The sequence below is a fragment of the Balaenoptera ricei genome, chromosome 10, assembly GCF_028023285.1.
Source record: "Balaenoptera ricei isolate mBalRic1 chromosome 10, mBalRic1.hap2, whole genome shotgun sequence".
Lineage (NCBI taxonomy): Eukaryota > Metazoa > Chordata > Mammalia > Artiodactyla > Balaenopteridae > Balaenoptera > Balaenoptera ricei.
Window position 1 is genome coordinate 82,204,797 of NC_082648.1, and position 12,799 is coordinate 82,217,595.

At 37.8% G+C, this 12,799-nt stretch overlaps 1 protein-coding gene across 3 annotated transcripts in view; it reads left to right on the top strand.

Annotated features, from left to right (window-relative positions):
- The first annotated feature begins 4,963 nt into the window (after positions 1-4,963).
- The window catches only part of NEDD1 (NEDD1 gamma-tubulin ring complex targeting factor), a 52,695-nt gene continuing 44,859 nt past the window's right edge, over positions 4,964-12,799 (top strand). For 2 of the 3 annotated variants that reach the window (XM_059936711.1, XM_059936713.1), the window contains exons 1-3: positions 4,964-5,040; positions 7,589-7,732; positions 10,622-10,716. In XM_059936711.1, coding sequence (XP_059792694.1) covers positions 7,597-7,732; positions 10,622-10,716 — 231 coding nt within the window. In that variant the 5' untranslated portion in view covers positions 4,964-5,040; positions 7,589-7,596. Of the gene's footprint in view, positions 5,041-5,074; positions 5,312-7,588; positions 7,733-10,621; positions 10,717-12,799 lie in introns of those variants that run through there. The other variant, XM_059936712.1, reaches the window with a different exon arrangement.

Sequence of the window (12,799 nt, forward strand, 5' to 3'; positions counted from 1 at the left end):
TCCCACATGCCGCAAGGAAGATCTTGTGTGCTGCAACTAAAACCCGGCGCAGCCTAAATAAACAAACAAACAAACAGATAAATAAATATTAAAAAAAAATCTGTCAAGCCAATGTTCTGTAATTTGACAATTATGTACTATTATGGTATATTTTTAATTTTTTTTATTTTAATTTTTTTTTTAGTTTTTGGCCATGCCACGTAGCATGTAGGATCTTAGTTCCCCAACCAGGGATCGAACCCACACCCTCTGCATTGGAAGCGTGGAGTCTTAACCACTGGACCGCCAGGGAAGTCTGTGGTGTGTTTTTTAAAAAGAGTTAATTTTGTTTTTTATTTATAAGTTGAGGACATCACTTTATTTTTTAATAATCACGAGCAGTTAGTCCCTGAGATATTTTTTAATAAAATCTATTGATGTTTAGTATACAAAAAATAAACTGCATCATTTAAAATATACGGTTTTATGAATTTTGACAGAGATTTTGAAACTACCTTGAAACCACCACAACAATCAAAATAAAGAACAATTCCAATTCCATCACCACCAATTGTTTCCTTGACTCCTTACAGTCCATTCCTCCTTCCACCAAGGCAGGTGCTCCACTGCTTTTTGTTTCTATGGATTAGTTGGCATTAAATGTGGATTGATATCAGGGTAGGTCCTCTGACTTTGCCTTTAAAAAAAAAAGTGTTTTGGCTAGGTCATTTGCATTCCAGAATAAAATTTTGAATTAGCCTGTCAATTTTCACACACAAAAAATAAACCTGCTGGAATTTCATGGAGATTAAGTTGAACATATAGATTAATCTGGAAAAACTGACATTCTAGCAATATTGTTTTCCATCTCATTAATATGATATAGCTCTCCATCTAGGTCTTTAGCTTCTCTCAACAATGTTTTATAGTTTTCAATGTATAGCTATTGCACATATTGTATTAAACTAATTGTAAGTATTTCATCCTTTTGAATGCTACTGGAAATGAAATTGTAATTTTTATTTCATTTTCCAATTGTTTATTTCTAGTATATAGAAATACTACTCTATTTTTGTATATTGACTTTGCATAAGCCTTGCTAAATTCACTTATTGAGTTCTAGGGTCATTTTCTTGTATGCCTTATGATTTTCCAGTACACAAGCATATTGTCTGCAAATAGAGTTTTACTTCTTCCTTTCTATTCTGTGTGCTTTTTCTTTTCTTTCTTTCTTTTTTTTTTTGACTTTTTGCACTGGCTACGGCTTCTAGTAGAATGTTGAATAGCAGTAAGACAGGGCATCTTTGTATTGCTCTCAGTCTTAGGAGAAAAGCATTCAGTGTTTTGCCATTAAGTATGGTGCTAACTGTGGGCCTTCCATAAATGTTCTTGAACCAGTTGAGGATGTTTCCTCTCTTTTTTTCCTAGAGAGTTGATAATCGTGAATGGATGCTGAATTTTTAAAAATGCTTTTGCTTTATCTATTGGCATAATTATAATGCGATTCTCCTTTATTTTGTTAATATGGCGAATTATGTTAACTGGTTTTGAGTGTTAAACCAACCTTGCATTTCTGAATTAAACCTTACCTGGTCATGATGTGTAACAATCCTTTTTATATGTTACCGGGTTTAACTCACATTTATAAGTGTATATATAATTTTTGTCTCTATGTATGAGGGATTTGAGTCTATTATTTTATGTAATGTCTTTGTCCGGTTTTAGCATCAGAGTAATACTGTCTTTAAAAAAAAAATGAGTTTAAGGGATATTCCTTTCTCTTCCGTTTTTGAAAAAATTTGTATTGGGTTGGTATTATTTCTTCCTTACATGTTTGATGGAATTCAACAGTGAAGCCCTCTGATCCTGGAGTTTCCTTTGTAGGAGAGTTTTCTTAATTACAAATTTAATTTCTGTAATACCTATAGGACTACTCGTTATCTATTTCTTCTTGTGTCAGTATTAATATTTGTGTCTTTCAAGATGTTTGTCCATTTTATTTGTTATGGAATTTATTGGCATAAAGTTGTTCATACTATTCCCTTATTATCTTTTCAAATGTCTTTTGGTTCTGTATTGACAGTCTCTCTTTCAATCCTCATATTGGTAATTTGTGTTTTCTCTTTCTTCTTGATAAGTCTATCTAGAGCTATATAAGTTTTATTAATAATTTCAAAAAGTCAGATTCTGGTTTCATTGATTTTTCTCTGCTGTCCATCTGTTTTCATTTTCATTGTTCTCTAATCTTTACTTAAAAAAAAAAGTGCTCTTCTTTTTCTAGATTCCTTAAGAGAGAGAATAGATTATTGATGTTGGATCTTTTTTTTTCATAATATTAGTATTTAAACCTATATATTTTTCTATAAGCATTGCTTTAGCTGAATTCCATAAAGTTTTATATGTTGCATTTTACTGATCATCAGTTTGAATATTTTCTAATTTATTTGTGATCTGATTTCTTCTTTGACCTATGCATTGTATACAAGCAAAGTTGTTTAATTTTCAGATGTTTGGGGCTTTTCTACATGCTTTACTGTTTTCTATTTCTATTAATTCTATTGTGATCAGAGAACATACACTGTATGATTTATTCTTTTAAAATTTATTGAGACTTGTTTCATGGCAGCATATAGTCTATCTTTGTAAATGTTCCATGTGTATTTGAAAAGAATATTTATCCTGCAGAGGTTGGGTACAGTGTTCTACAAATGTCAGTTAAAATACTGTAGTTGATTGTGTTCAGATCTTCCACATCTTTACTGATTTTTTTTTTTTTCTTATCTGGATGTTCTATCAATTACTGAGATAATTCTGTTAAAGTCTCCAACAGTGATTAGGATTATGCACGTTCTTTTTTCTCCCTTTAGTTCTGAAATTTATTCTTTTTTTAAAAAAAATTATTTATTTGGCTGTGCCGGGTCTTAGTTGCGGCATGCAGGCTCTTAGTTGCGGCATGCGGATCTAGTTCCCTGACCAGCAGTTGAACCCGGGGCCTCTGCATTGGGAGCGTGGAGTTTTAACCACTGGACCACCAGGGAAGTCCCTGACATTTATTCTTCATATATTTTGAACTTATGTTATTGGTCACATATTATTTATAATTAATATGGCTTCTGGTTTTGCTGACCTTTTTATTGTTATGAAATATCCCTCTTTGTCCCTAGGAATATTCCTTGTCTTGATGTCTACTTTTGGAAAGCTGCATATGTTTATATAATTCATATATCAGTGAGGTCTCCAACATTTGGCTTCTATTACTTGTAGACTGTATTATACAGAACTAGGAAACACTATGCGCATAGATAGACACAGAGGTAGGAACAAGAATGGCAGGACCATTCCACAACCATGTCAGGTGATGAGGCTGTAGGACCAGCAGCGAGAAAGCAGCAGAGGTTAACATTTGGTCCTTTATGCTCTTGACAATATAGCATAATGGTTAAGAGCACAGTTTTTGTAGTCTTACGGTTCTAGGTTTAACTGCTGTCCATACCATTACTTAACTGTGTGACCTTGGGCAAGTTACTTAATCTCTGTTTCTTCATATGTAAAATGGGGACATATAATAGTACACATGTTTTCAGAAAGATAAAATTACATATATATAGTATATATATACACTTTATATACATATCTACACACACACAAATATATAGTGCTTAGCAAAGTATCTGTTCCATAAATATTTTTATATGTCATTGTATAATATATAATATGATATATTGCTATATCACATATTCATATATTCTAGTCTCCACTTTCCTGCTGACTTCAAATTTTCAGAGATTTAGTAATTATCTTTTCTTTCTTCTATTTGCCCTTATTCCTCCTGCCCCTACTCCTACTCTGTTTTCTTATTTCCCAACTTTTGGGTCCCCACCCCTGCCAACATGTATTTAATAACCTCAAGAACTGTAAACTACAATTAAGGCGGTTGCTGCTTGCTGTCTTCGTTTTGAGGCTCCCCATCAATCTTTACAGCTTGTCTAGGGCTTCAATTTCTGCTCTGAAAAAATTTCTTCTCTGCATTTATTAGAGTTTTCCAGTTATTTGAAATATTGTTGCAAAGAACCGGGGCTTACGTACGTAGTTCAGAAACACACTCCCAAGTATGTACTTGTGCTGAAAGAATAATAACACTGTTTAGAAAAAATGCCCTATATTTTTAAAAAGGATTCTCAGCAGAGCTTATTAAAAAAAAAAAAAAAAAAAAAAAAAAAAAAAGCCCTGGTAGAAGGGGAATATGAAAGCTCAATCCACCTACTCCTTTTTCCACTCTGAGAAGCATCTCCTTCAGAAGAATTCCCAGCCAGATGGTGTTCGATGTTCCTGACCCTGCAGCATGATTTGGAAAAAATATCATAGGCTTTGAAGTCGGATAACTCAGACACTTAGGCTTTCTGTTATTTCTTAGCTTTTCTTGGCATGTCTCCTGGTTTGTAAACTGCATCGGGTATTATCGGCTGTCCACGGTTTCCTCTTCAGGGAAGACATTCCCAAACCCACATCCATGTTCATTTCCCTTTCATACATTTTGTACCTTTCATCTGAGGCAACTCTCAGAGTTTTCGATTTTCATTTAAGTATGTATTTATTAACGTCTGCCCCTTATACTGGACTGTAGCTCCACCGGGCCAGGGACCACGAGCGTTGACCGTACCCTTGTATTCCCAGGCGAAACTCAGCACTGTGCACCCAGAGTCTAGCAGAGTGCCTGGCACACAGTAGGCAGCCAACGAACAAATGGATGACAAAAGGGCAGCAGGCGCTGGCCCTAGCGCCATCGGTGGGGCGTGGAGGGAGCCGCCCAGGCCCGCAGATCCCTCCCAGGCGCTAGGACCAGGACCCCCACCCAAGCCCAGCACCGCCCCTGGCCCTGGCCCTGCCCCTGGCCCTGCCCCTGGCCACCAACCCGAGCCATCGCTTGGGGCAGCGCCTCTCCCGGTGACGCCATTCGGGGGCGGGACTTCCGGCCGCCGAAGTTTAACAGTCCAGGCGGGAGCCGGAAGCCCAGCGCCGGAGAGGGCCGCGCTGTGGCCCCCGGTGTACGGCGGCTGAGAGGTGAGGTTCCGGAGGGCCCGGGGTAGGGGCTGACACCTGCCGAGTACTTGCCCTCTACTGGTACCCGCTCTCCGGTCACCTCAGGGGGCGGGGCGGAGGCCCCTGGGGTCCCGGGGCCCCGGCCGGCCGGCCTGGCGCTCCGGACGGTTGCCGGGCAGGGGTGCGGCGGCGCGTTTGGCGCGGAAGTGCCAGGGAGCCGCGGGCCGGGGTCGCGCACCTCCCCCTGCGACGGGCTCCGGTCGGGCCTGAGAGGTGGCCCGGGTCAACTGGGGTAGGTCGGTGGCGGCTCCGGGGGCTGCCCTGCCACGTGAAAGTTTGCGCTTGTCTACAGTCCCGTTCTCTTTTTGTGAACCTCTCAAATCCAGCTCGTTTAGCAGGCGCTCAAATGCATTTTACGAGGTAACCCCAGTTGAGCAAGACTCCTGCAAGTAAAATGCATTTTGGGTGACTGAAACTTGTAGAACTTTTGTTTAAGCTAAGTGTCGTAGTGGAATTGTTTCTTGTAGCCGCGCTCCCCGAATCCGGGGCTGACGGTGCTACCGCCTTGTGTCCTCACAGCCCAGTTCTGATGGGAGCCTCTTCCTGAGGCTGATACGATGCCCCGCCCTTAAAATGTGCTAGTTCTCGGAAGACTGAGGTCGGTGGGCCCTTCCCCGCTCCACTTTGAGAGGAGGAGACCGACGTTGAATGACTTGGCCAAAGTGACTGTCACCTAACTCTGGGGCAGATCATCTGAGCCAGGTCTAAAGGGATCTTTCCGCTCCATCACGCCGCTCAACAGGAATGGTCTAAGATTATAGTAAAGATATCTTTCAGTGGTTTTTACTGGGTTTACAGATGCTTTTCCAGCACTTCATTGTTGTTGAGTAGGGATCCGAAAGGGCACATGTTACCACCTGTTAAGGCGCCAAATCCAAACACTGTGTCTACATTTCAACAGATGACTAACGGCTCTTAGTAGAACTGTATTTATCTGATGAATGAAGCATAGTGAATCACATAGGTGGCTTTTCTAGTTAACAAAAGTTTTACCTTCTTTATAAACACATTGAAATTTTGTCTCTGGAGAATGAAAGGGCCCTATAACTTGTTGTGCCTTTAGGTTGTCCTCTGAAATAGAGTCTGCTCCTCGTAAGTGTGATGTTTTGTTGATGACTTGGGAACCTGTCTGTAATATCACTTATGCGCTGCTGCACTCTTGCACTGTCCGCACCGGGAAGGTGTGAAGGGTATATTTCTAGGCCCCCATCCCTTCCCTTCCCCTTTCTCCCAGGTATTTCTCAGCATTTTTTTCTTACCCGTCATGCATTACTACTTGCCTTTTGTCTTCTAGACTGCCTTGGTTTATGAAATCACTTTGTCAGAATTATGTGTTTGAACTGTATACTGTGAACAGATAATACAAGCGAAGGCACTGTAGACCGTGTGTTGGTATAGGGACTTAGTGACATCTTCTTAGGCTGTATTTGCTAATTTTAGACTTATTTGGAAAACCTGCCATGGCGGGATTCTGACCTGCAGGAGTGCTACAGTTTATCATAAAGTTTTTAAAAGGTAAGGAAGTTACCTATCCAACAGTTATTTGTTGAGTACCAGCTGTGTGCCAGGAATGTTTCAAGACTGGTAGTAAACAAGATGAAATCCCTGTCCTAAGGATCTTTATTTTGTTCAAGACAAGGGGAGTCAGACATGAGAATAAGACCGCAGATAGCAGGAAGGGCCATAAAAAATGAAACAGGGTAATGGGATATAGGACAACTGGTATGGAGCAGCTTTAGCCATGGTGGTCAGGGAGGGCCTTTCTGAGGAAGAAACATGAGCTGAGACTGGAATGATGTGAAGGAGATGACCTTGGGAAATCGGGAAAGACCATTCCAGGCAGATGGGGCTGCAAACAGAAAGACTCGGAGGTGAGAAAGAAGGCCAGTGAGTTTGGTGGCCCTGGGAAAGAGAGGTAGGAATGTTACAGCAGGCCAGTTTGTGTAAGGCACGCTAAGGAGGTTGGACTTCATTGTAATTGTTCTGCAGAGTCATTGGAAAGGTCAGCTAAGAGAATGTGATCTGGTTTATGTTTTAGAGAGATCACTCCAAACACTTTGTGGTGAGCACAATCTCTGGGACAAAAGCGAACGAGTAGAGCCACTTGTTTTAGATAAGATGCCTCATTTTAACTCTTTTTTTTTTTTTTTAAATTATTTATTTATTTATTTATTTTATTTTTGGCTGTGTTGGGTCTTCGTTTCTGTGCGAGGGCTTTCTCTAGTTGCGGCAAGCGGGGGCCACTCTTCATCGCGGTGCGTGGGCCTCTCACTATTGCGGCCTCTCTTGTTGCGGGGCACAGGCTCCAGACGCGCAGGCTCAGTAGTTGTGGCGCACGGGCCCAGTTGCTCCGCGGCATGTGGGATCTTCCCAGACCAGGGCTCGAACCCGTGTCCCCTGCATTGGCAGGCCGATGCTCAACCACTGCGCCACCAGGGAAGCCCTTAACTCTTTTTTTAAAACCTATCCTTAATTGTTTTTAAAATATGTTGTTTTAAACTATTTGCAGGTGCAGTCATGCAGGAAAACCTCAGATTTGCTTCATCGGGCGATGATGTTAAAATATGGGATGCTTCATCTATGACATTGGTGGATAAGTTCAACCCACACACATCACCACATGGAATCAGCTCAGTGTGTTGGAGCAGCAATAGTATCCTTTTCTTTTTTAAACAACCACTTTTTGTTAGGTTAAACAACCAGTATCAATGAAACTTTTGCATGTGATCCATAATGAGAAATATATTTGGCATAGCTGTGAAATATAAAGTGAAATAGGAATTTAGTAAACAGTATATCATATGATGCACACTGATATTCTCTGTTGATTTCATTAAAAACTTATTTGCAATTCACTACATTGAAAAACAGTGCTATTAAAAATATGTTCGCTACTAGATGCAGATCATAGAATTAGTTTTGTTATTAACAGTTTGTTATTTAATCAAACGGAATAAGGTAGGTAATGGTGGGAAAAGTTCTGAAAGGTTCTGGAATGATGTTTTGTGTCTGTGTTTGGATATTTGTGGATCTGGTTGGGAAATTAAAGACAGAACTTGAAGGCAGAAGCAAAGGTTGAGGGAAGAGATAAAAATTGTCAAACATTCCCATCTTACTGATGTATTCTCTGTATTTCTTTTCCTTTCTATCTGTGATGAAAATAGTCTTGTTTCCCAAAAAGACAGGAAAATTATCTAGATTGAACTTTCCTCAGGTTTTTATGTTTCTGATTGACATCCTCCCTGTCTTAATAAGTTCCTAAATGTGGATAAAATGACTTCATAAATAGGGATTTCTCAATATCTCACTATTGACATTTTGGGCAAGATAATGCTTTGTTATGGAGGCTGCCCTGTGCATTGTAGGATGTTTAGAAGCCTTCCTGGTCTCTACCAACCAGATGCCAGTAGCCCCAATGGTGACAGCCAAAAATCATCTCCAGAATTGCTAGATGTCACCTGGGAGCCAGACTCACCCTTGGTTGAGAACCACTGCTGTAAACAAAGTATTCTTACCACCTTTTGTATGAAAATGTTCTGTATACTTGGTATGCTAGAAATAATCATTTGTCTGTGGAACTCATACGCATACACTATTTCTTAAACAACAGATTAAGCTTTAACATGTGTCTGATCTTATCAGTATCAAAGTAGTAATATTCTGCTTCCTGATGAAAGTAAAAATATCAAAGCTTTAAAATATGAATGATTCATGAACAAAAACATTAGAAGTTTTCATGCTCAATCTAATCTTGCAAATACATAACAAAAATGATGAATTTTCTTATTGAATTAAATTTACCTCTTCATCATTCCTTGATTTTGTATTAAAGTAGCAAAATAAATAACTTTGGTGCTCTATTGATCAAACTCATGGTGAAGGGACTGCATTTTTGAAGGACTCTCCAGATATATAGTGGGGTAAGATGTTTTAAAAAGAGTCACAAATATGTGAGGTTGCTTCTATTATTAGATTTTTATTATGTTTAGAGCTTAATTTTCCTTGTTACTCACTGCATAAAAGTAGCAGTTCTTAATGAGATGTATTATTTTTTTTCCCCAAGGAGTTTTATTAGGAGTTGATACATTTACTGATAAACCACTTAATGGTCTATCAACAGAACTGATGTAACTATGTGATGGTGTCCTATGACTTTTGGAAACTGGTCTTATTTCTGTATAGTTTTGTTGTACAAGTACATGTGCACTGAAAACCTTTGTGTAGTTTTATACCTATTGAGGCTTTGATGCCTTCCATAGAGGTTAGTTCTGAAGACCAAGGAATTCCCAGACTCAGAGATTTAGGGACCACTTAGCATGGATTCCAAGAACAGCGTTAATGGTGAGGTGCCAGGGAGATTAGTTTTCTTTTTTTTGGTTCTCTAGGTAATATTCCTCACTTTCTCATGATTTCTAAAACTACATGAGAAATAAAAGGAGTAACTAGAGTACCCTCTTGTATTATTTTCTTTCAGTCCTTTCTTTAATATATTCTAAGGAGGAAAGTAACAATAAACATAGGAAGAAGCCAAGGAAAGGGAAATGATTTATTTTTCTCAATGCTGTAATATCTAGGTAGGTGGAAGTGATTTTGTTTGAATCATATATCATAATAAAATTACAATCCATGGTCTGTTCACAAAATATCTGAATGTTATGTAAATCATCCAAAAGTAATGCAGTTAAGACTTTGCTTGTTAAAAGTAAAGGTTTAAACTTCTGATATTTTAATTTGTTTTGACTCAAAATCAGACTCTTGGTCTTGGTTATATTATTGTATTTGGTCATTTTAGTTTTAAAATACTTACATTGTTTTGTGTTCACTGATTATTCCACTTATAATTTATGTAAAATAAGGAAAATATAATTTTAAATTATTAAATTTTAAATAATTATTAATTTATTTTAATAATTTAAAATTATATTTTAAATAATTTGAATTTAATTGAATTGAAATAAAGTCAAAACTCTCAGAACATAGTTGCTGTGTAACCACACTTATTTATATTTGCTACATATACTGTAATATTCTTAATACATTTAAGATTAAAACACTCTATCACAAAAATTCCATCCTGAGAAAATATCAAGCTTTATTTTTTAGTGGAAAAATAGGAGACTAATGTGGATATTTGCTTCCTAGCTTAAAATGGTATCAAGCACTGCGTTGCTAAATAGCTATCTTAAACAGTATTTATAGATGAAAAGGCTGGTTGATATTTGCCCGATGTTGCTTTTATCATGCTCTCATTCTTGAAGGATAAAATTAGACCTTCTGGCCTACTCTTTGAAAATGGAGTAGTATTTCACATGGGTTAAATAGCTTTCAAGTGATAGCAAAATCAGAAAGGATAGTTCTTCCCTGCAGTAGTAGTAAAGAGAATTAGTCTTAGTAATTAGTAATCTGAGCCAGTTTTGAAAGCTAATGTATCAGCTATATTCGTTGCTTAATGTGCTTGCTTTTATCATCTCAATTCTTATAATGATAGTCGAGTGCTAGAGCTGCTCATGGATTTTTTGATTCTCCATAACTCTTCATTTAGATAACTTTCTAGTGACAGCATCTTCCAGTGGTGACAAAATAGTTGTTTCAAGTTGCAAATGTAAACCTGTTCCACTTTTAGAGCTTGGTGAAGGGGTAAGTTTTTTTTTGTTTTTTTTAACTTTTAAAAATCTTAGTTTTGCTTGGGTGGTAATTGCTTATTTATTATGGTGCTGACAACTAAATATAAAGGTGTTTCAAAGCATTATTCTTAACCTGAGCTTAAAATAATACAGTAACACTTAAAGGTGAAATAAGTGTGCTTACTGAAACATCTTTAGGTAAAATAATATTAGGTACTAGGGGAGCAATCAAGGACTTAGATTTCGTCAACTAGGCAGTTACTTTCTCCATTTCCCCTCTGTGGGAGGTTCTCTGGTATTGCTGTGGTTTTTTAGGATGATGTTCCACCAAGGTCACTGAGTTGATTTGAGCAGAAGAGTCCTAATGAAGTAGCCCTACCTTTACTGACATTGGGCTCAGGACCATCAGCTAAAGAGCCTTATCTGATGGTAGCCTTCTGCTTTAGCTTCTGTCCACATGGTACTGCCTGAGTCTCCCCAAGCTCTCCTGCAACAGGATGCCTTTGTCCCAGAGCTTTGGTCCCAGAGCATTTAAATGAAGCTCTCACTATATGTTCTTACCCTTTAGTTTTACAAGTTAATCCCTCTGATTCAGGATAATGCTGGCTTTCTTATTTCCAATCACACACTTCTTGAAAGCTATTTCCATTTTAAATAAGATCTAAATAAAAAGGAATAAGTAGTTAGTTGGTAGCTTGTTCTTTTTTTAAATTTCATAGTTTTCGTAGCAGACTGTAAACCATTATGAATTGTCATAATTTTACACACTGGAGTAGATAAGGCAGCCCAGTTAATAATTGTTCTACTCCAATTACAGTGGAGTAGAACACAGCAGAACATTGGAATATAAGCTCATCTAAAGTAAAAAGGACTTAGGATTTCTATCAGTCCTTTCCTAAAGGTATCTGTTGGATTGATCTCAGCATCAGTTCCAGCCCACAGATATTAAGAGACTGGGGCAGAGAGAATGTCTGCTAAGGGTAGGAATGACGTTTGCCTATCAACCTCAGTAAGTGAAATTGAGGCAGAGAGTGTCGCTGGGCAATAAAGGCAAACTGTACTCTTCAAGAGCAGGTGGAACATCTTAGTCATCTTTGGATCTTCAGATCATGTCAAAGGTGGGCAGCAAACATTTGCTGAATTAAATATCAACATCAGAACAATTTCGATTTCCACCTCTACCACTATTTATATATCTATCTACACACATGCGCGCGCGCGCACACACACACACACACACACACACACTACTTTTATGCGTTGCCTTAGAACCAGTTTGGGACCTTTTTTTGTTGTTGTTAATGTGTAAAATATAAAAATGACATGATATTTACAAGTGTGACACCACTTTAAGGATTTTGTGAATATTTTACATTAGTTGCTGTAGTTCTGTTTCCCACAGTTAAGTCATATCAGAATGCAGGTTGATGAAAGTGAGATCATTGTAGTTATAATTTAAATCTGCTTTAGTTTACTTACAAAAAATATTTTACAACCATTGGTTTTTTAGTCTTTATTAGTAATTTCTTATAACATATTAGTGTGTTGGTAACCTTTGCTTCATAGGATCCAAGTCCTATTACTTATGTACCATTTGAGATATTAGGCCTTTGCTCATTGGGAAAATAAGGTTCTATCCTACTTATTTTAACATTATTTTTAAGGTGGAACTTTATTAAGTTTCATATTTATTTTCTTTGACTTTGTATTTTACCTCTTCAAAGTAGACATATTGGTCTTAACAGTATTATAACGGATACGATAGGCTACCATATAGCCTAGAAATTTGACCTGATGTTATTTTCAGATTTTAAAATTCCACCCATTGCTTGTGTCTTAGGGTACAGGATTTCTGTAATAACCACTCAATTTCCATTAATTATTTAAGTTCATTAGCTACATTAATAATCTATTAACATAAAAAAGATCTTCTATCATTAGGGTAAGCAGCTGTAAATACAGGTTTTGTTCTGAGCCCTTAAGAATAATTTGAGTGGTTTTCGATGATTAGAATCCTAATATATTGATCTTTGATGGATGCCCTTCTTGTCTGTTTTCTTTAAAGGTTATTTTGATAGCTCTTAGCAAACTGTCCT